The sequence below is a fragment of the Strix uralensis genome, chromosome 1 (assembly GCF_047716275.1).
Source record: "Strix uralensis isolate ZFMK-TIS-50842 chromosome 1, bStrUra1, whole genome shotgun sequence".
Lineage (NCBI taxonomy): Eukaryota > Metazoa > Chordata > Aves > Strigiformes > Strigidae > Strix > Strix uralensis.
Window position 1 is genome coordinate 28715632 of NC_133972.1, and position 14492 is coordinate 28730123.

At 42.5% G+C, this 14492-nt stretch overlaps 1 protein-coding gene across 2 annotated transcripts in view; it reads right to left on the reverse strand.

The window, feature by feature from the left end:
- Positions 1-14492, reverse strand: part of RARB (retinoic acid receptor beta) — a 319544-nt gene that overhangs the window by 12632 nt on the left and 292420 nt on the right. For both annotated transcript variants that reach the window (XM_074861024.1, XM_074861028.1), the window contains 2 exons: positions 9429-9589; positions 1863-2039 (listed from right to left, as the gene is read on the reverse strand). In XM_074861024.1, coding sequence (XP_074717125.1) covers positions 1863-2039; positions 9429-9589 — 338 coding nt within the window. The remainder of the gene's footprint in view (positions 1-1862; positions 2040-9428; positions 9590-14492) is intronic.

Below are 14492 nucleotides of genomic sequence, written 5' to 3' on the forward strand. Positions count from 1 at the left end.
GAAATGTATTAAAGAATCAATCCTTTCTATCCATTAAGTAGTTGAAATAAAGTCACCATTTACCACCTGCATCATTATTCTTTTTCTAATCTGGCAACTAGGCTTTTATTTAGTCACTTTGATCAAAGGCTGTGAAGTGCCTTTATCTAGGCACTTCAGATAAAACTGCTAACAGACAGGCTACCCCTAAATACTTGATATTGCCTAGTCAGTGCTGGCAACACAAGCAGTGAGCAAAGCTGCTGGGGGGACCCCATGCAACAGCTCTGCATGCTCCCGGGGTAAGTTCCCACTACACACCCCAACAAAGAACACCAGGAGCTTGGGGAATCCTGAGCAATTAAAGAATTAGGGTATGGTTTTTTCCAGCAGCTACAGAGACAGGGCATGGCAGCAAGAAATAGAGGGCGGCAGCTTAAGGGCTGAAGTTTTAGGGGTAAAGAGCTTCAATGTGCAGATTCTTGCTATATCCTGACTCCTCCCCACCATTTTTGGGTAGTTTCTGTATTAACCACTTGTTACTGGTTACAAAAGCAATTCCTGTCTGGCAGAACACACTTGAGGCAACGCCACAGTTTATCAATTACTGTGTGCCTGTCAGTGTAAGGGGAACGTAACTGTGTCTTATCAGGACAGAGCTGGTGACGACAGGCGCGCAATTGGTAACGAATGGCCCTGCCCCGCGGAGGGACCACACACAGTAACATGAGATGGCCAAGTCTGAATGAGTGCCTGGATGAAGGGGACAATGAGAGGTGACTCTCGAGCATGGCAGGGCAACCTCAACCTTCCCTTTTTTATAGGGCATGGAACGATATCTCTTCCCCTCTCCCTCCTTCATCAACGTCCTCTAGATGCAATTCTTCAAAACAGCTTTTGACAAAACAAGAGGAAAAGGTCACAGCAGTTAATGTCCTCCTCAATATGATCCTGTTTGAAGCAATGCGCTTTTAGAAATTCCAACATTAATTACTTCAAATTCCCTAGTTTAAACTCCTGTGTCATGCCAAATAATATATCTACAGTAGCCATCCAACAACGGGCTTCTTGGCCATGCTTGCCTCAATGAAGACCTGAAGGTTTGTGCTCAGAAGAAAACATTTAAAATACGTTTAAAACACGCTGCAAATACTAACTGTTTTACTGAAAGTTATTGTTATGACTGATAATAAGAAGCATATTTGCCACTAAAAGCCTGAAGACTCTATGGTCTTGATAAAGAAATGCTGAGATCCCAGAGGGCTCCACTTGCCTATTTAAAATTGCATTAAAATCTGTACAGAGTCCACCACAGTGTCCACTTCCACAGGTGCCTGGAAAGCAGGGGGATCTGCATGCTCCAGGCTCCAACCGCATCAGTTTCCCCTCTACAACCTGCAAAAAACCTCACTCTGAAGATTTGTATCTTGTTCCTTGAATTACCTCATGACCACAGGTACAGCACATTCCTAAAACATTATACAGTGGACTGGCTTTCTAGGCATCCTTTATAGAGAGCATTATGTTTTGGAGGGAGGAGGAAGGAAAGAGAAACAGATCTCTCTTTGGTGTTAACAATAAGGAAGTTTTCCCAAAGCTGCACATATTTGAAGCTAGTGCCACAACACCAAAACATACCCCTCTTGCAATTATACTGAAATTCACAAACTGTAAGGACTTATTTTGAAAAGTATGATCATCCCATGTAACACACGTATGTAGACATGCTGGAGTCCACTCATGACCGTACCAGACTACCTGGCGAGTTCAAGTTTGCAACCATTAGGCCGGGGCAGTATTTGACCCCCTCTTGCTGTCAATTACTGTAAAAAGAGCAACTGAAGATACATTAGTAGCATAACAATGATATTAAAAGTACATACCAGTATATCCAGGCAGGCTGCTTTAAGTAGAGTTATCTGGTCTGCAATGGTCAAACTTGTAAAGCCTGGCAATCGCTTTGCAAATTCCACTATTTTAATAATGCACTTTGTTGCAAGTTCACTGAATTTGTCCCAGAGCCCAAGGTCCAGTCGAACCCGATGATCTGCGCTGGAGTTCTGGAAAGACAGACAGAAGGCACCATAAATCAACAACGTCCCTTTCAGTAAATGGTTTTCAAGGGAAAGAAACAATAACCAAGTATTGCTTCCAGAAGTACTTTCTATTAACATTCCAGGCATTTTCTGCAGCTTGCTGTTGGGATGATGCTGGTTTTAAACTTGGATTAATCGCCTGAAAATTCCTTGGATATTTCTCTGTTACTTATGATTGCAGAGGCCATCTGTACAAGGAATACAAATGAACTTAAGCATTTCCAAATGCTACTATCATTATTCTTCCTTGCCATTATATAAGAAGTGCATTGAGAGAGACACTTTACAGTTGTACCCCAGAAAATATAAATGAACAGTGGAACAAGAATATCAGGTGCTCATATGGAAAAAGCAGCACAATATTTGGAACACAGTTTCACATAGTTAAGGTCTTAGCAAATTAGTTCTACTTAATTTATCTGCTCTGTGGCTCTGTAAGAGTTTTACAGCTTTCTCAAGCTACAGTCTCCCATGAATTAAAGAGAATTTTTTTACACAATGTTAAGAAAAACACCATGTGCACTACATGCGTATTTGTCGGTGCATCCAACACATACCATACTGTTTGAAGTGTTACAAGGACATTCAGGCTGCATCTTTCTGAAACTGTTTTCATATATTCCTGTATCTTAATTGAAAAGTTTGTAATTTCCTAGGACGTGTAGCAAATTTGTGTTGAGACCACTTAATCCTTGAAAAAGTTACACATGTCAGCCAGGAACCATCTGACTCAAAAGTCACTGTGATCTATTTGATGTTAGTCCAACAAAAGATGGTGTCATGGGGAGATCTGGTCAGCTTTTCCAACCCACACGTGATTCCTGTGGGGTGATGAGAAATGGGTAACGACAGAGCTCTGAAATACCTAAGGCCCCTCTCCTCCTTCCCTAGCATGCAGCATATTCCCATTTTGCCAGCATTTGATCCAATGCTGCTTAGGATGCAGCCAGCATGACGGTCCCCCCACCAATACATCATGAGCCGCCAAGTTTAGTGTGCACTGCAGCTGCCTTCAGCATCTGGGCGATCTCCTCTTCACTGCCAGAGGAATTTTACATGTAAAAAATATGCTGGTAATGAATTTGCAAAAGGTGCTGAGCTGCAATCACAGAAAACCAAAGGTGGAGTTTGTCTCTCCTATGTCTCATATGAGCTTGTTGGCTAACCAGGAGAGAGGCATCTCTATAAAAAGGCCCACCCACTCCAAATAGGTACTTAAGGCAGGTAAGGGAAAATCCCCTCAGATGGTGGCTTTCTCCCCAGCTGCAAGGGAAGCCAATGTGATCAGCTGCCTCAGTCTTAGCTGCTTAGTTAAAACATCAAATTAACTTTAAAATTTAAGTTCAATGAGAGGAGTCTCCACCTATGGCAGATAAATAGCCATGGCAAAGCATTCAATTTACACAGATTGCACTTTCTTGGAGGAAACATCTCTAGTGACCCTGTCACCATCACTGCTGATGGTGAGGACATCCACCTCCTTGGAAACCTTTGAAGCCATCAGCTTATCAGTTTTCTTCGGTTCATGGAAAGGACACAGGGCCTGAAGAGGTCGATGAGGGGACGTAGGGTGAGCTCAGCTTGGCTGTGATGTTCTGTCACCCCCTCCCAGGGCTGCCTATGCAGGCAGGGAGGGGAAAGCCCTGACGGGTCCCAAGGGTGTCGCCAGCCTGACACTCACGCTCACCTGCAACAGGGTGGAGATTCAAGCCAGTAATATTTACATTAGGCCCTTACTGTAAAAAAGAAATGCTAACCATGCTGAACAGTTTGAAGGTCCATATGTGCTCTTTCCTGCTCCCTCTCTTTTTAAGGGATAAGAAATTAACTTCATAATTATTATTTGAATTTTTATGCTGGGAACTTCCTCTGTTTTGTTTTGATTTTTTTTAAATGACAGAAGAAAAGATAGGAGAAAATGTCTTTATAATCCTAAACCTAAAGAATTGCCTTCAAAATGGTCTAAAACTAATGGGTTAACAGTCATTGTAATGCCCTTTGAAACATTTCTTTCGGCTACTGGAGTATGCATCCTTCAGATTTATTTTATTTCATCCTCAAGGACCTTGGTGAAATACAGTACATTGGAGGAAAAATAAGATCAAGATGTGCAGTCATTCAGGCTGTAATTAAATTTAATAGGCAGTTTATCCAGTTCATAGAAAGATGGCATAGCAGAGAGCTACACAAAGCAGAGCCTAAAGCAGGAAATCATTTTACAATAGGGTATCCATCTGGAAAAAAAGACGTTGCATGAAACCAGCAAGTGTGAACGAAATCTTCATCAGTATCATATGAGGTTACTTTATCATGCTGCAGTACCGGCAACGGGAAGTTTGACATGTCTTCTATTAAGAGTAATGCACGGCCGTCTTAACAAATGTAAATCTAACTCACTATTATGCAAACTGAAGAGAAGGGGCAGTTAATAAAATACAAAATAACCGGCTGTTTTATTACGCTGGGTGCCAGATTCCTCAGCATTGAAGCTAATGTGGTTTACACATTATCTTTGAGATGCTACAAATGGAAAGAGTTTTAACGTTTTATTCGGTAATGAATGCAGTCACAAGCATCACAGAAAATAGCTAGGTTTTTAGCAGGATTTCTGAATATGTAAAACCAAAACCGACTCAATATCAATGTATAGGTTGAACAATAAAACATGGGGTTAATAAAATGCATGTTAGAAACAGAAACTCTGATTAAATTTGCCTGGGGATCTCCTCTAACCATGCTGTGAAAAAGATGCAGACGCTATGACTTTTCCTGAATATTTTACTGAAGTGTTTTTTGGGTGTCTTTTCCAGGAGCAGTCTTGCATGTTTTTCAGGCCTTTGCACCAGTGCACATATGGTGGAACAATACTGTAATACACCCTAGTGGCATCTTTATCAGTGGAAAAGCCCAACCTTGCTATGAAATCCAATTAAACAGCCATTTTTGCCACATAAATTGATCCCATTTTTTCCATCATTTTTGTTTTTTCATTGCAGGCTGCTCTATCTCCACATTAACAATACGGGATGAGGTACTCGCAGAAACATACACAGTAGCAGAATCCCTACTGTCTTTAAAATCCACTTTACAAAGGAAACAAGGCTCACAGGGGCACTCTGCCCTAATCAGGAACACTTGCTATGCCTCTTTAGTAAAAGCAGCAATGCACTCCAGCTCTGGCGAGTTCACCAAGGACCACAGCACATGTCTCCTCTCAGTCCCAGCATCAGGAGATAGATAGATAGATAGATAGATAGATAGATAGATAGATAGATAGATAGATAGATAGATAGATAGATAGATAGATAGATATAGGGAGAGATAGATATATTCCTCTGCAATGGCACAGAACAATAGCCATGTAATTTCTAAGCTCAGCACTTGCAAAGAGCAAAATGCCATGAAGACGCAAAACCTCTCCACTTCCAGCCAGCCAAGAGCAACCTGGGAGAACTTGCAGCAGAGGTCCGCAGAGTGAAAATTATTTTCTGTTTTACCCTCCCTTTATCACAAGGCTGGATGTTACACAGCTGTAGACTTACAAATAATACCAGTCTCAAGGGACAAGCAGTATAGTTACACTCAATTATACTATAAAGTATGACATCTCCAGAGAAATTACTAAGGCACTCTCTCTTACCTGGATGACAGTAATAAAACAGATCTATTTATGATGGACTTTTGAAATCCATTACGTTTAAACAGCTTGCTGATTCTCATCATAGGCAGAACTATACTTGCCACTGCCTACCAAATGCAACTGTTAAGTCAAATGACCCAGGGAATTTAATACGAGTGCTATTCTCCCATTATTTTAAGTAGACTTTTATTAACTATGCAAAGTGTGGTAATTATTACAGATAGGGACACTTTTTAAAGAACAGATGGATATAAAAAAACATAATTGAAAATGCTTCTCCAAAATAATTTTTGAACAGGCAAAAATACACAATGGGGGAAAAAATCACCACGTAACCTTTTCCTCTGGGAAATACAGGCTGCAGTGCTCAAGAGCAAGAGGAGCCAGATATGCAAGCCAAATGTCTGAACAGATTTTTTTATTACTGTATCTCTGCAAGGTCTTTTTTACTCCACTCTCTTAAAATTCTTTGCCCTTTTTAGCAACAAACAAAATCATGTTTTAAATCAGTCTGAACGATCACGTAACCGAAGGCACACAGGGGCCATGCTTGCAGAACAGTTTCTTCCATCCACTGTCTCTATCAGTATGCAAGTGCAAAGCTCATGAAATTCAAGTGAATCCACATCGACTCAATACACTCACTTCTCAGCTCTTGCTTAAAGAATTAAATAAAAAACTCTAAGGTTACAAAAGCAATCTGTAGGCTCTGCAGTGTGAGCATGCCATGCTTCATGACTGCTAGCCTACAGAATTGGGCATAAAAGCAGGAACTTCTGGTGATCTTCTATCCTTACTAGCTTGCTACTACTAAGAAAAGTAGAGTGTCATAGGCTTCTAGCTCCCCTTGGACTCAGCATTTAGAAAAAGGGATGAGTGCTCCTTGTTTTTCACTTCTGGTCTCTATTTCAAGTGTCTCAAAAGGCAAGATTATTGCCTGAGCCCTGCTGTTTGATCAGCAGCTGGTGATATTGTCCAAGCACTGAAGCTGCACTCCTCCAACACCTTCCACCTCCCAGATCCCTCCTGGATCCTCCACCTCTAAAGAAAGGCTTCTCTCCTGCTCCCGGGCTGACGGGCAGCTGGAGATGATGACGACCCTTACTCCAGTCCCAGCAGTATGCTGTCCCTTCCACAGCTGGGCAGAGACAGTGTTCATAAAAATGAGCTCTTAATGCTGAATTCCTACCTAAAAAGCTGGAGTGGTTGCCAGACCACTGAGATGGGAGATTTAAATACTCCACATTTCACAGAGACTGAGAAAGCAGCAAGAAGACAGTATTTAGCCCTGCTGCTATTAGTTTTGACAGAGCTGTTGAAAGAAGCTGTATTGGTCTCAGGGATCAAGGTAAGTCAAAAATAACTCTTTCAGTACAATTTTGTTATTGCAACTTGTATAGTACCAAACCATGACAAAGCAGCAGGACTTCAGCCACATGCAACCAACCGCTTCCAACAGACCAACGACAAAACCAAGAAATCTCTTTCCCCAAGCTGTCCGATCTGGTCGGAGATACGAATGACTGATACCCAGTCTCTGGGAGTGTGGTCAGGTCATGGCTACTTGGGCCGCACAGACAGACCACATTCATCCGTTCATTACTTAGATCCAGATGCTATCAGTAAGGGCTCTGAAATTCCAACAGGGACATAAAACTCACCATGGGGATCAGCAAGAACCCAAGGACGAAGGCATCAGTGGTGGGTGTGAAATGCAACAAGACCCTCTCAACTTTCATCCACTTGTATCATTTCAAGAGCTAAAATACTAACAATACTTAAACATCCAATACATAATACCAGCATATAGGTGCCCAGGTTTATCTTTCAACCCTCCAGGATCTTTGGCAATTACCAGTACTAAGTACCAAAACACCAGCTTCAAACTCACAGGTTACACAGAAGTATGTACCAACACATTAATGTTGGCAGGTATATAGATATATTGTTATTCTGGGATAGCCAGGCCATTTGCAAGGCAGCCTGTGAGCAATAAACTCTGGCATGCATACCAGCCTGGCCACGCCTCCCAGCTGCTTACATACGACCACCTCTTCTACAAGGCAAAAACTCACTGTCTTTGAACTAGCAAGACTTTTTCCACACGTGTTCAGAAGCACTCTTGCGTTTGCAGGAGTGTGAGAGCCTGTTTGGAAGATTTTATTTGCTCCAAGATAAGGATGCAACCACATATGTGGAGAGGAGGGGTGGAGGGCATTAACCCAGGAATTTCCTTGAAAAGATACACTATGGATCTCACCGTTTCCAGCTTTGCCTTCGGTTATGTCACCAGCTGGTTGCTTTCGAGCTTCCAGCCTCGCATGCTGCGCTAGTCCCTGGGGGTCTGCCTGTGCAATATTTACCAGCACGCCTACGCTGACTGTTTTGACTACATCTCACCCAAGCAGGGCAAGGACTAGAGAAGCTTGCAGAGGGCTCTCAAAATTAAACGTGAAAAATGTTTGTGAAAATACCTTCAGCAACATAAAAAACATGCCTTTTTCTAACATCACACCATATATGTTTGCTTTCTTGCACTTAAATACAAAGTCTTACACCTAGACCTGAGAGTTTTGAACCTTGCACTTTGCAAATAGGTGAGTATGCCATAAAACAGCACCCTGCTCGCTAAAACAGTGAATATCAATGCCACACAGGGATTTGCCTAGATCACCCTTTGAGAAATCTAACATTTGTTTCAGTAGCAGAGCATTTACTCAAAACAAGGATCAATCCAGTGACAGAGGTATTTCACCTGGCCTCTGGGACTTGGTCCCAGATCTCCAGCTGGGGCTGGAGGACAAGGACTGCGGAGGCAGGTGCCTCCTTGCCCCAGCCATGCCATTCCTGAACTCTTGGTCTGAGCAGCGAGAGTGCACGCTCAACTACTATGGGACCTTCTGCACATCCCTCTGGAACAACCAGTGCTGCTACAACCAACAGCAAGACCAGACCCAGCAAAGTCATTCCTCTACCAACAAGACATTACCTAACAGTTATTTTTTAGCATCTCTTTTATTACTGTATTTGCAAACTTCACATTGAATTTTCTCTCTGAAATCAACAAATATCACTGACCTTCCCTGTATTTAGCAACATATATATGTATAGAAAAAAATTATTTCCCTGACTCATCCTCTGGAGAAATTCCCACAGTACTGTACTTCTTGTTGAGTAGCTGATTTTTCATTTCTAAAAGCAGCAGAAGTTTTTGCTGTTTTGTGGTATTTCATTAGACTGGAAGAGGAATAAACTGGAAATGAGCATTTTGGAAACTGGTTTATTTAGACATTTCGTATTTTCTTTGATCTTGGTAGCTTTGGGACGGTCACCAGTAACCCAAGCAGCATTTAAGAACTCTCTACACCTGCAAAGTTGTAATCCGCTGACGCACAAGCAGAGATCATGTCTTTGGAAGCCAACAAATTTCTAATGAATGATGACATGTAATTGACTCATGGACTCCAAGCTTGTCTCTTGGCTGGATTAATCCTTCAGACAGTCTCTCACAATACCGCTAAGTAATGCCTACAGTTAAGGGCAACTTCTCTTCTTCAGCCTGCATTTGCATGCATACCTGTGTTTTTTCATGGCTAAGGAAGTGCAAGGAGTGCATCTACTTCTGCACCTATTTAAAAATGTCTGAAGCCTCCAATGCAAAACTCACATCATCCAGACATATCCAGAACACGTGTGTCACAAACCATACTTACCGTAGTGTATTTTCCCAGCTGGCAGAGTGAGGGGAAGGTTTCCTGGTGAGCTTTTCGGATCTTCTCAGTGAGATCATCCAACTCTGCTGTCATTTCATAGTTTTCTGTGGACTCCTGCTTTGAAGGTTCCTTCTTCTTTTTGTTCCTATCATTTCTGACAGCTATAGAAAAACCAGAGACACAGATCACATGTGGTTATTCAGATCACCCCACAATTGCTTTTGCTGCTCTACTTCAAAACATTGCAAAATGCTTTTATTCTAAACATAAATTATTTTAAATGGAGATAAAAATGTTATATGCACAGAGAATACTAATGCAAGCTTAATTACTTAACTGTAAGAGTTAAATTTAATAGGTAATGATGAAACCAAATTTCCAGAGGTGTTTGTTGTGGACATGGCATCGCACTCCCGTAGTATCTACCTTCCAAGAAAGTCTACTGCAACTTCGTATGCACTATAAGTGTCTCAGTAACTTTGTGAGGTGGGATTTTTTCATTGTATCGTTACAGCTGTGCACGGTGAATGGCAAAATCGTCTGCAGTGATGCAGCTGACATTTTACTGGATGTGAACAACACTAAAAAAAGACAGCAACTGTGTCTCTTCTTAAATTTCTCAGTATGGAAGATAACAAAACCCATACTAATACAAACTCCACCAAGAAAAAGTTATTTAAAGGAAAAGTTAAATGTGAAAACAGTAAATGAAAGAAACTGAAACACATTTAACTCAAGATCTGAAGATCAAAGGACAAGCACAAACACTTGAAAGAGTAAAAATGGCAGTGAAGCTATCTAAAGTTGCTTGCCATCTGCTCCTGCACTCAAATCAGCCTTCTACCTTCCCCCGGCCGTGGGGGATTACTGGAAATATGCATTGTGCAGCACTTGTGCTGTAATTGATTTCCCACATATTTGTGTTTTGTAATAAAATATGACAGCTGCTCCATCACCATGCTACTCTTTGTTCTTTTAATGAAAATAGCTTAATTTTACAAAACGTGCCCAGGAGATGAGTCTATGTCCTCAGTATTGCCAGTACTTGTGAATTTTATCAGGAGGCTTGTTGTTAGCTAAAGCTAACATCTTAAGCATAACCAGATGCATAAGGCTTTACAACAAAGCCAAGCAAAATCAATCCCTCTCCCCAAAGACTCCATGTCAATATTAAACACCCCAAAGACTAAAAGTTACTGGACAAATAAAACCAATCCTAACATTCACTCAGTGTTCAAAACCTCATGATATTTAAAACAAGGCCCTAAACTCTGAGGGTGTGGCTGGTGGGTTTGGCACACATGAGGATGGCCAGGGATTTTGGATGGCCAAAGATCTGCTGATTCTCATTTGTACTGTCCCACCCCAGAAATCACATCTATCTATGCTGTGGGGAGGGAAGCACAGCAAAATGGGCAGATGTCCAGAGCCACCTCCATGACAGCTCTTTTCCCCTGTGGTTCCCCAGGCTCATCTCCACGTCTTCTGTGGTTGCTTCCTACATGCCTGTGAACCACGAATGATCACAAAGAGCAGACAAATGGTGAATGTTTCAGTAGGAAGAAGAGGTGTCAATCCAGTCTCACCTACAGTATCTGTTCAAGAACAAGTGATGCACAGTTGGATTCATTTTCCTCTGGGTGTCCTTTCTGAGAGAAAATTAAGAGTGACATGGGAAAATAGTGGGGTGGGAAAGTGGCAGAGGTGGAGGCATCTACAGAAATAATGTAACATGTGTAACAGAAAACAAGAGATAGATGCAGCGAATATTGTTGCTCCTTCACAAGGCCGTTAGGCACATACTCCATGCAACGAATGGCTCTGGTTTTCTCACTAAAGGTTTGACTTTGCAACTGAGAGAACTCTGACCCTGATCCAGCAGATATTTTAAGGACGAACTTGACTTTAACTGTGTGAACAGACCTGCCCGAAGTCAGCTATGTGCTTTGCTGGATCAGGACTGGGACACTGAGCCTACCACCAGATTAAAGCCTCACCTCGAACACCATCAATTCTAGCATCTGGAGTAATACAGACTCAAAGTTGGCCAGGAAGGGTGAACTGAAAAGGTACCTTCTTGTGAAGGTTCAATGCTACCAGTATAGTCAGGTTTAGAAGGGTGGGTTGGATTCCCCCTTTTCCTTTTACAAATATTCCTCTAAAGCCAATGCCCTGATTTGTTCGCTGGATCCCAGGGCAGAGCAAGTATGGTCTCTTGCACCAAAAAAACCATCCAGGACTGAAACGTACATCTCGAGTGCTCCAAACTGTCACTGAACTCCAGAAGTAAATCCTAATTGCTGCTGTACTCAGGAGATAAAAGACCTCCTTAGAAAATTATGTAAACTCCTACACAACCGCAAAGAGCAATAAGCCTTTGTAATCAAGCCCCATTTACTTATAGCTCTACGAGCTGATTGACACATTTGCCAAACAGGTGGCCTCAGCAGCTACTTATCTCAACAGCTTTGAACTCCTTGTGGAAGACAAACACATGATTTAGGCCAGGCTTTGCAGCAGCTGCCAAGAGCTCCCAAAGACCAGGAGATAACTCCGGCAGGAACCACACCACACTCCCGTGCCACCCTGGCACAGCTCCCTCTGCAGCTGTACCTGAAGTCCCTTCCCTTCCAAAGGCCACCTGAGGGACAGCTGCTGGTCAGTCCACATCATCAAATTGGCCCAGTTCTGTCCTCTTTCTTTTCGGGCACAAATCACTAAAGGGTAGGAAGGGGAGAATTAACACGTCCTGAAAACTAAGAACAGTTTTGTTCAGAGTTACCTTCTTTTTTTCCACCATTCTGATAGCCTTTATAATAACAATAAAACCCGAATAACATTTATCTTCTTGCTTTATGTATACTTTTTATATTTCCTATATTTGTCTTCACTAAGGCTGCATCAGACATGGCAGTGTTTCTATATTCCCTGTAAGATAACACAATAAAGTGCTGACATGTAACACCCAGGCTCTAAAAATATAAAGAATTTCAGTAACGTTGGACTATTACACAGATTCAACTACAACTATAATTCAACACAAAAAAAAAAGAGAAAAAGATTAAGACAACTCTATGTTTAAAAGAGTTAAATAAAAACATATAAACGCACACATTTACCCAGTAAATTTAAAAGCCATCATTGCTCCAGGAACAGGAACTGTCACACCGCATGTGGGAAGGGTTTTGGATTACAGCTTATGCTTATATTACATAAATCACACCTTTTTGTATCTTGATCTTTACATGCATATGATCACATCAATCCCCGATGTAATTCCACTGCCTTTTAATGATGATATGCCAGTGATGAATCTGTGTCACAGTTAATGCCACCGTAGAAAACTCAGGTTATGAATTTCATTACTTGTGCACTAAATTCTGACTCGATGGCTGCATTACTTAGGAGCTCCCGACAGGGGACAGTATGGAAGCTCTCTTGCCCTGTGAGAAATACTGGAAGTTAAAAAAAATAGGAAAAAAAAATGAGGTGGTGGTGTGGGGAAAGAGAACGAAAAAAGGTGTATCTTGATATGTGAGGAAGCCCCATCTTGGCGCTGCTCGGACGGCTGAGCGACGCACACCCACGCCTGAGCACGTCTGCTCCGATCCATCTTCCGATGACAGCTTCCCTGTCCCCTCGACACACATGCCAGGACTTGCACTTCCACACCCAGAAACCTCCAGGCAGCCGCGGCAGGGTTCGCAAGCTGGCAAAGGCACTTTCTGTTGCCTTGGCTTTAAGGACCAGACCCTACCGTCAAACATTCATTCCCCTAACCTGATCGAACATCATCTTTTGTCCCATCCAGTGTGTTCTCTTCACCCCAGGCTTGCCACTGCTTTCCTTAGCCTCAGACCCGTTTTCTCTCTTCTACTTGAAGCGGTGGGCAGGGCACAAAAGCTGCAGGCAGGAAGGATGCATTTTTCAGGAAAAGCAGGGTCTGCTGAAGATGAAACTAAGTATAGGAAAGGCACAGTTTCTCTCAGAGGACCCCAATGCTCTCATTTAGCAACCATGCAGCAATTCTCCTGCTTGAGCGGGATCATATCAAGCATGTCGTAATGCTGGGAATCATCCAGTCTTAAACGCAAGCCCCTCAGGTCCACGAAACTTAGTCATCTCTTGGCCTAAGAAGAGTCTGAGATTCAGCCCAAGAGATTTAGGCAGTTTCTAGATAATCAGGTAAAATTATAGAATAGTGAGTGTTTGTACTCCCCTTTGTCAAAAGTGACACAAAAGTGTCCAGAGCAGAAGAATCTGCAGGTCTCAACGCAATTTTTCCAATTACTTGCACAATCTGTGCTTCCCCAGATGCCCAGAAGATAGTTAGACAGCACCTTTAATACATTATAATGATTAAACAGCTATAAATTCATGACTTTAAATGCTATCATTGCAGTTTTGTCTCTCGGAGATCCCCGTGACCTTTGAAGAGTTCTGTATACTAGTTAACTGGTTTTGTTCCTGTAGCGACAACTACTAGTGTTTCCAGTTAGTTCACATTCCTGTAAAACCACACTTCTCTTGTCCCTAAATATTTTGGAAGTTACTCGTTAAGCTAACAAATCTCAAAAGCACCATAAAGCACGCTGAACAAGTCAGTAATTGCACAGCACTGGGCTCAAGGTAGGTTTTCAAAAAGACTCCCTTTGTCTGCGAACGCTGATGAGAGAGAAATGAGAGGTGAGCTGAGGCAAGACCGCCGCAGACCTGCCAACTCTCCTCTCTGGGCAGAGGCTCGCTGTCCCGCCTGCTCTCCTGTGTCTCGGGAAGCCATCTATCCCCTTGCCGAATGCCAGGCAGCCTGGGCTGCCCAACACAGCAGGCAAATGGTGCCACCCATGGGCAGTGGGGCTGATGCTCAGCACCGTGTCCAGGGCTTCCAGGAGCACCAAACTGCTTGATAGGGTGGAAACCCACAAGTCTTGCACAGCTCCTTTACACTCGGACTTCTCCAATTCCAGCTGCTAAAAATTTCTAATTCTGGCAGAAGTTAGCAGCTGTGGACAATTTCAGTCAAATATGCAAAACTATTGCCACTGCCAAGTTTGATTCATCAGG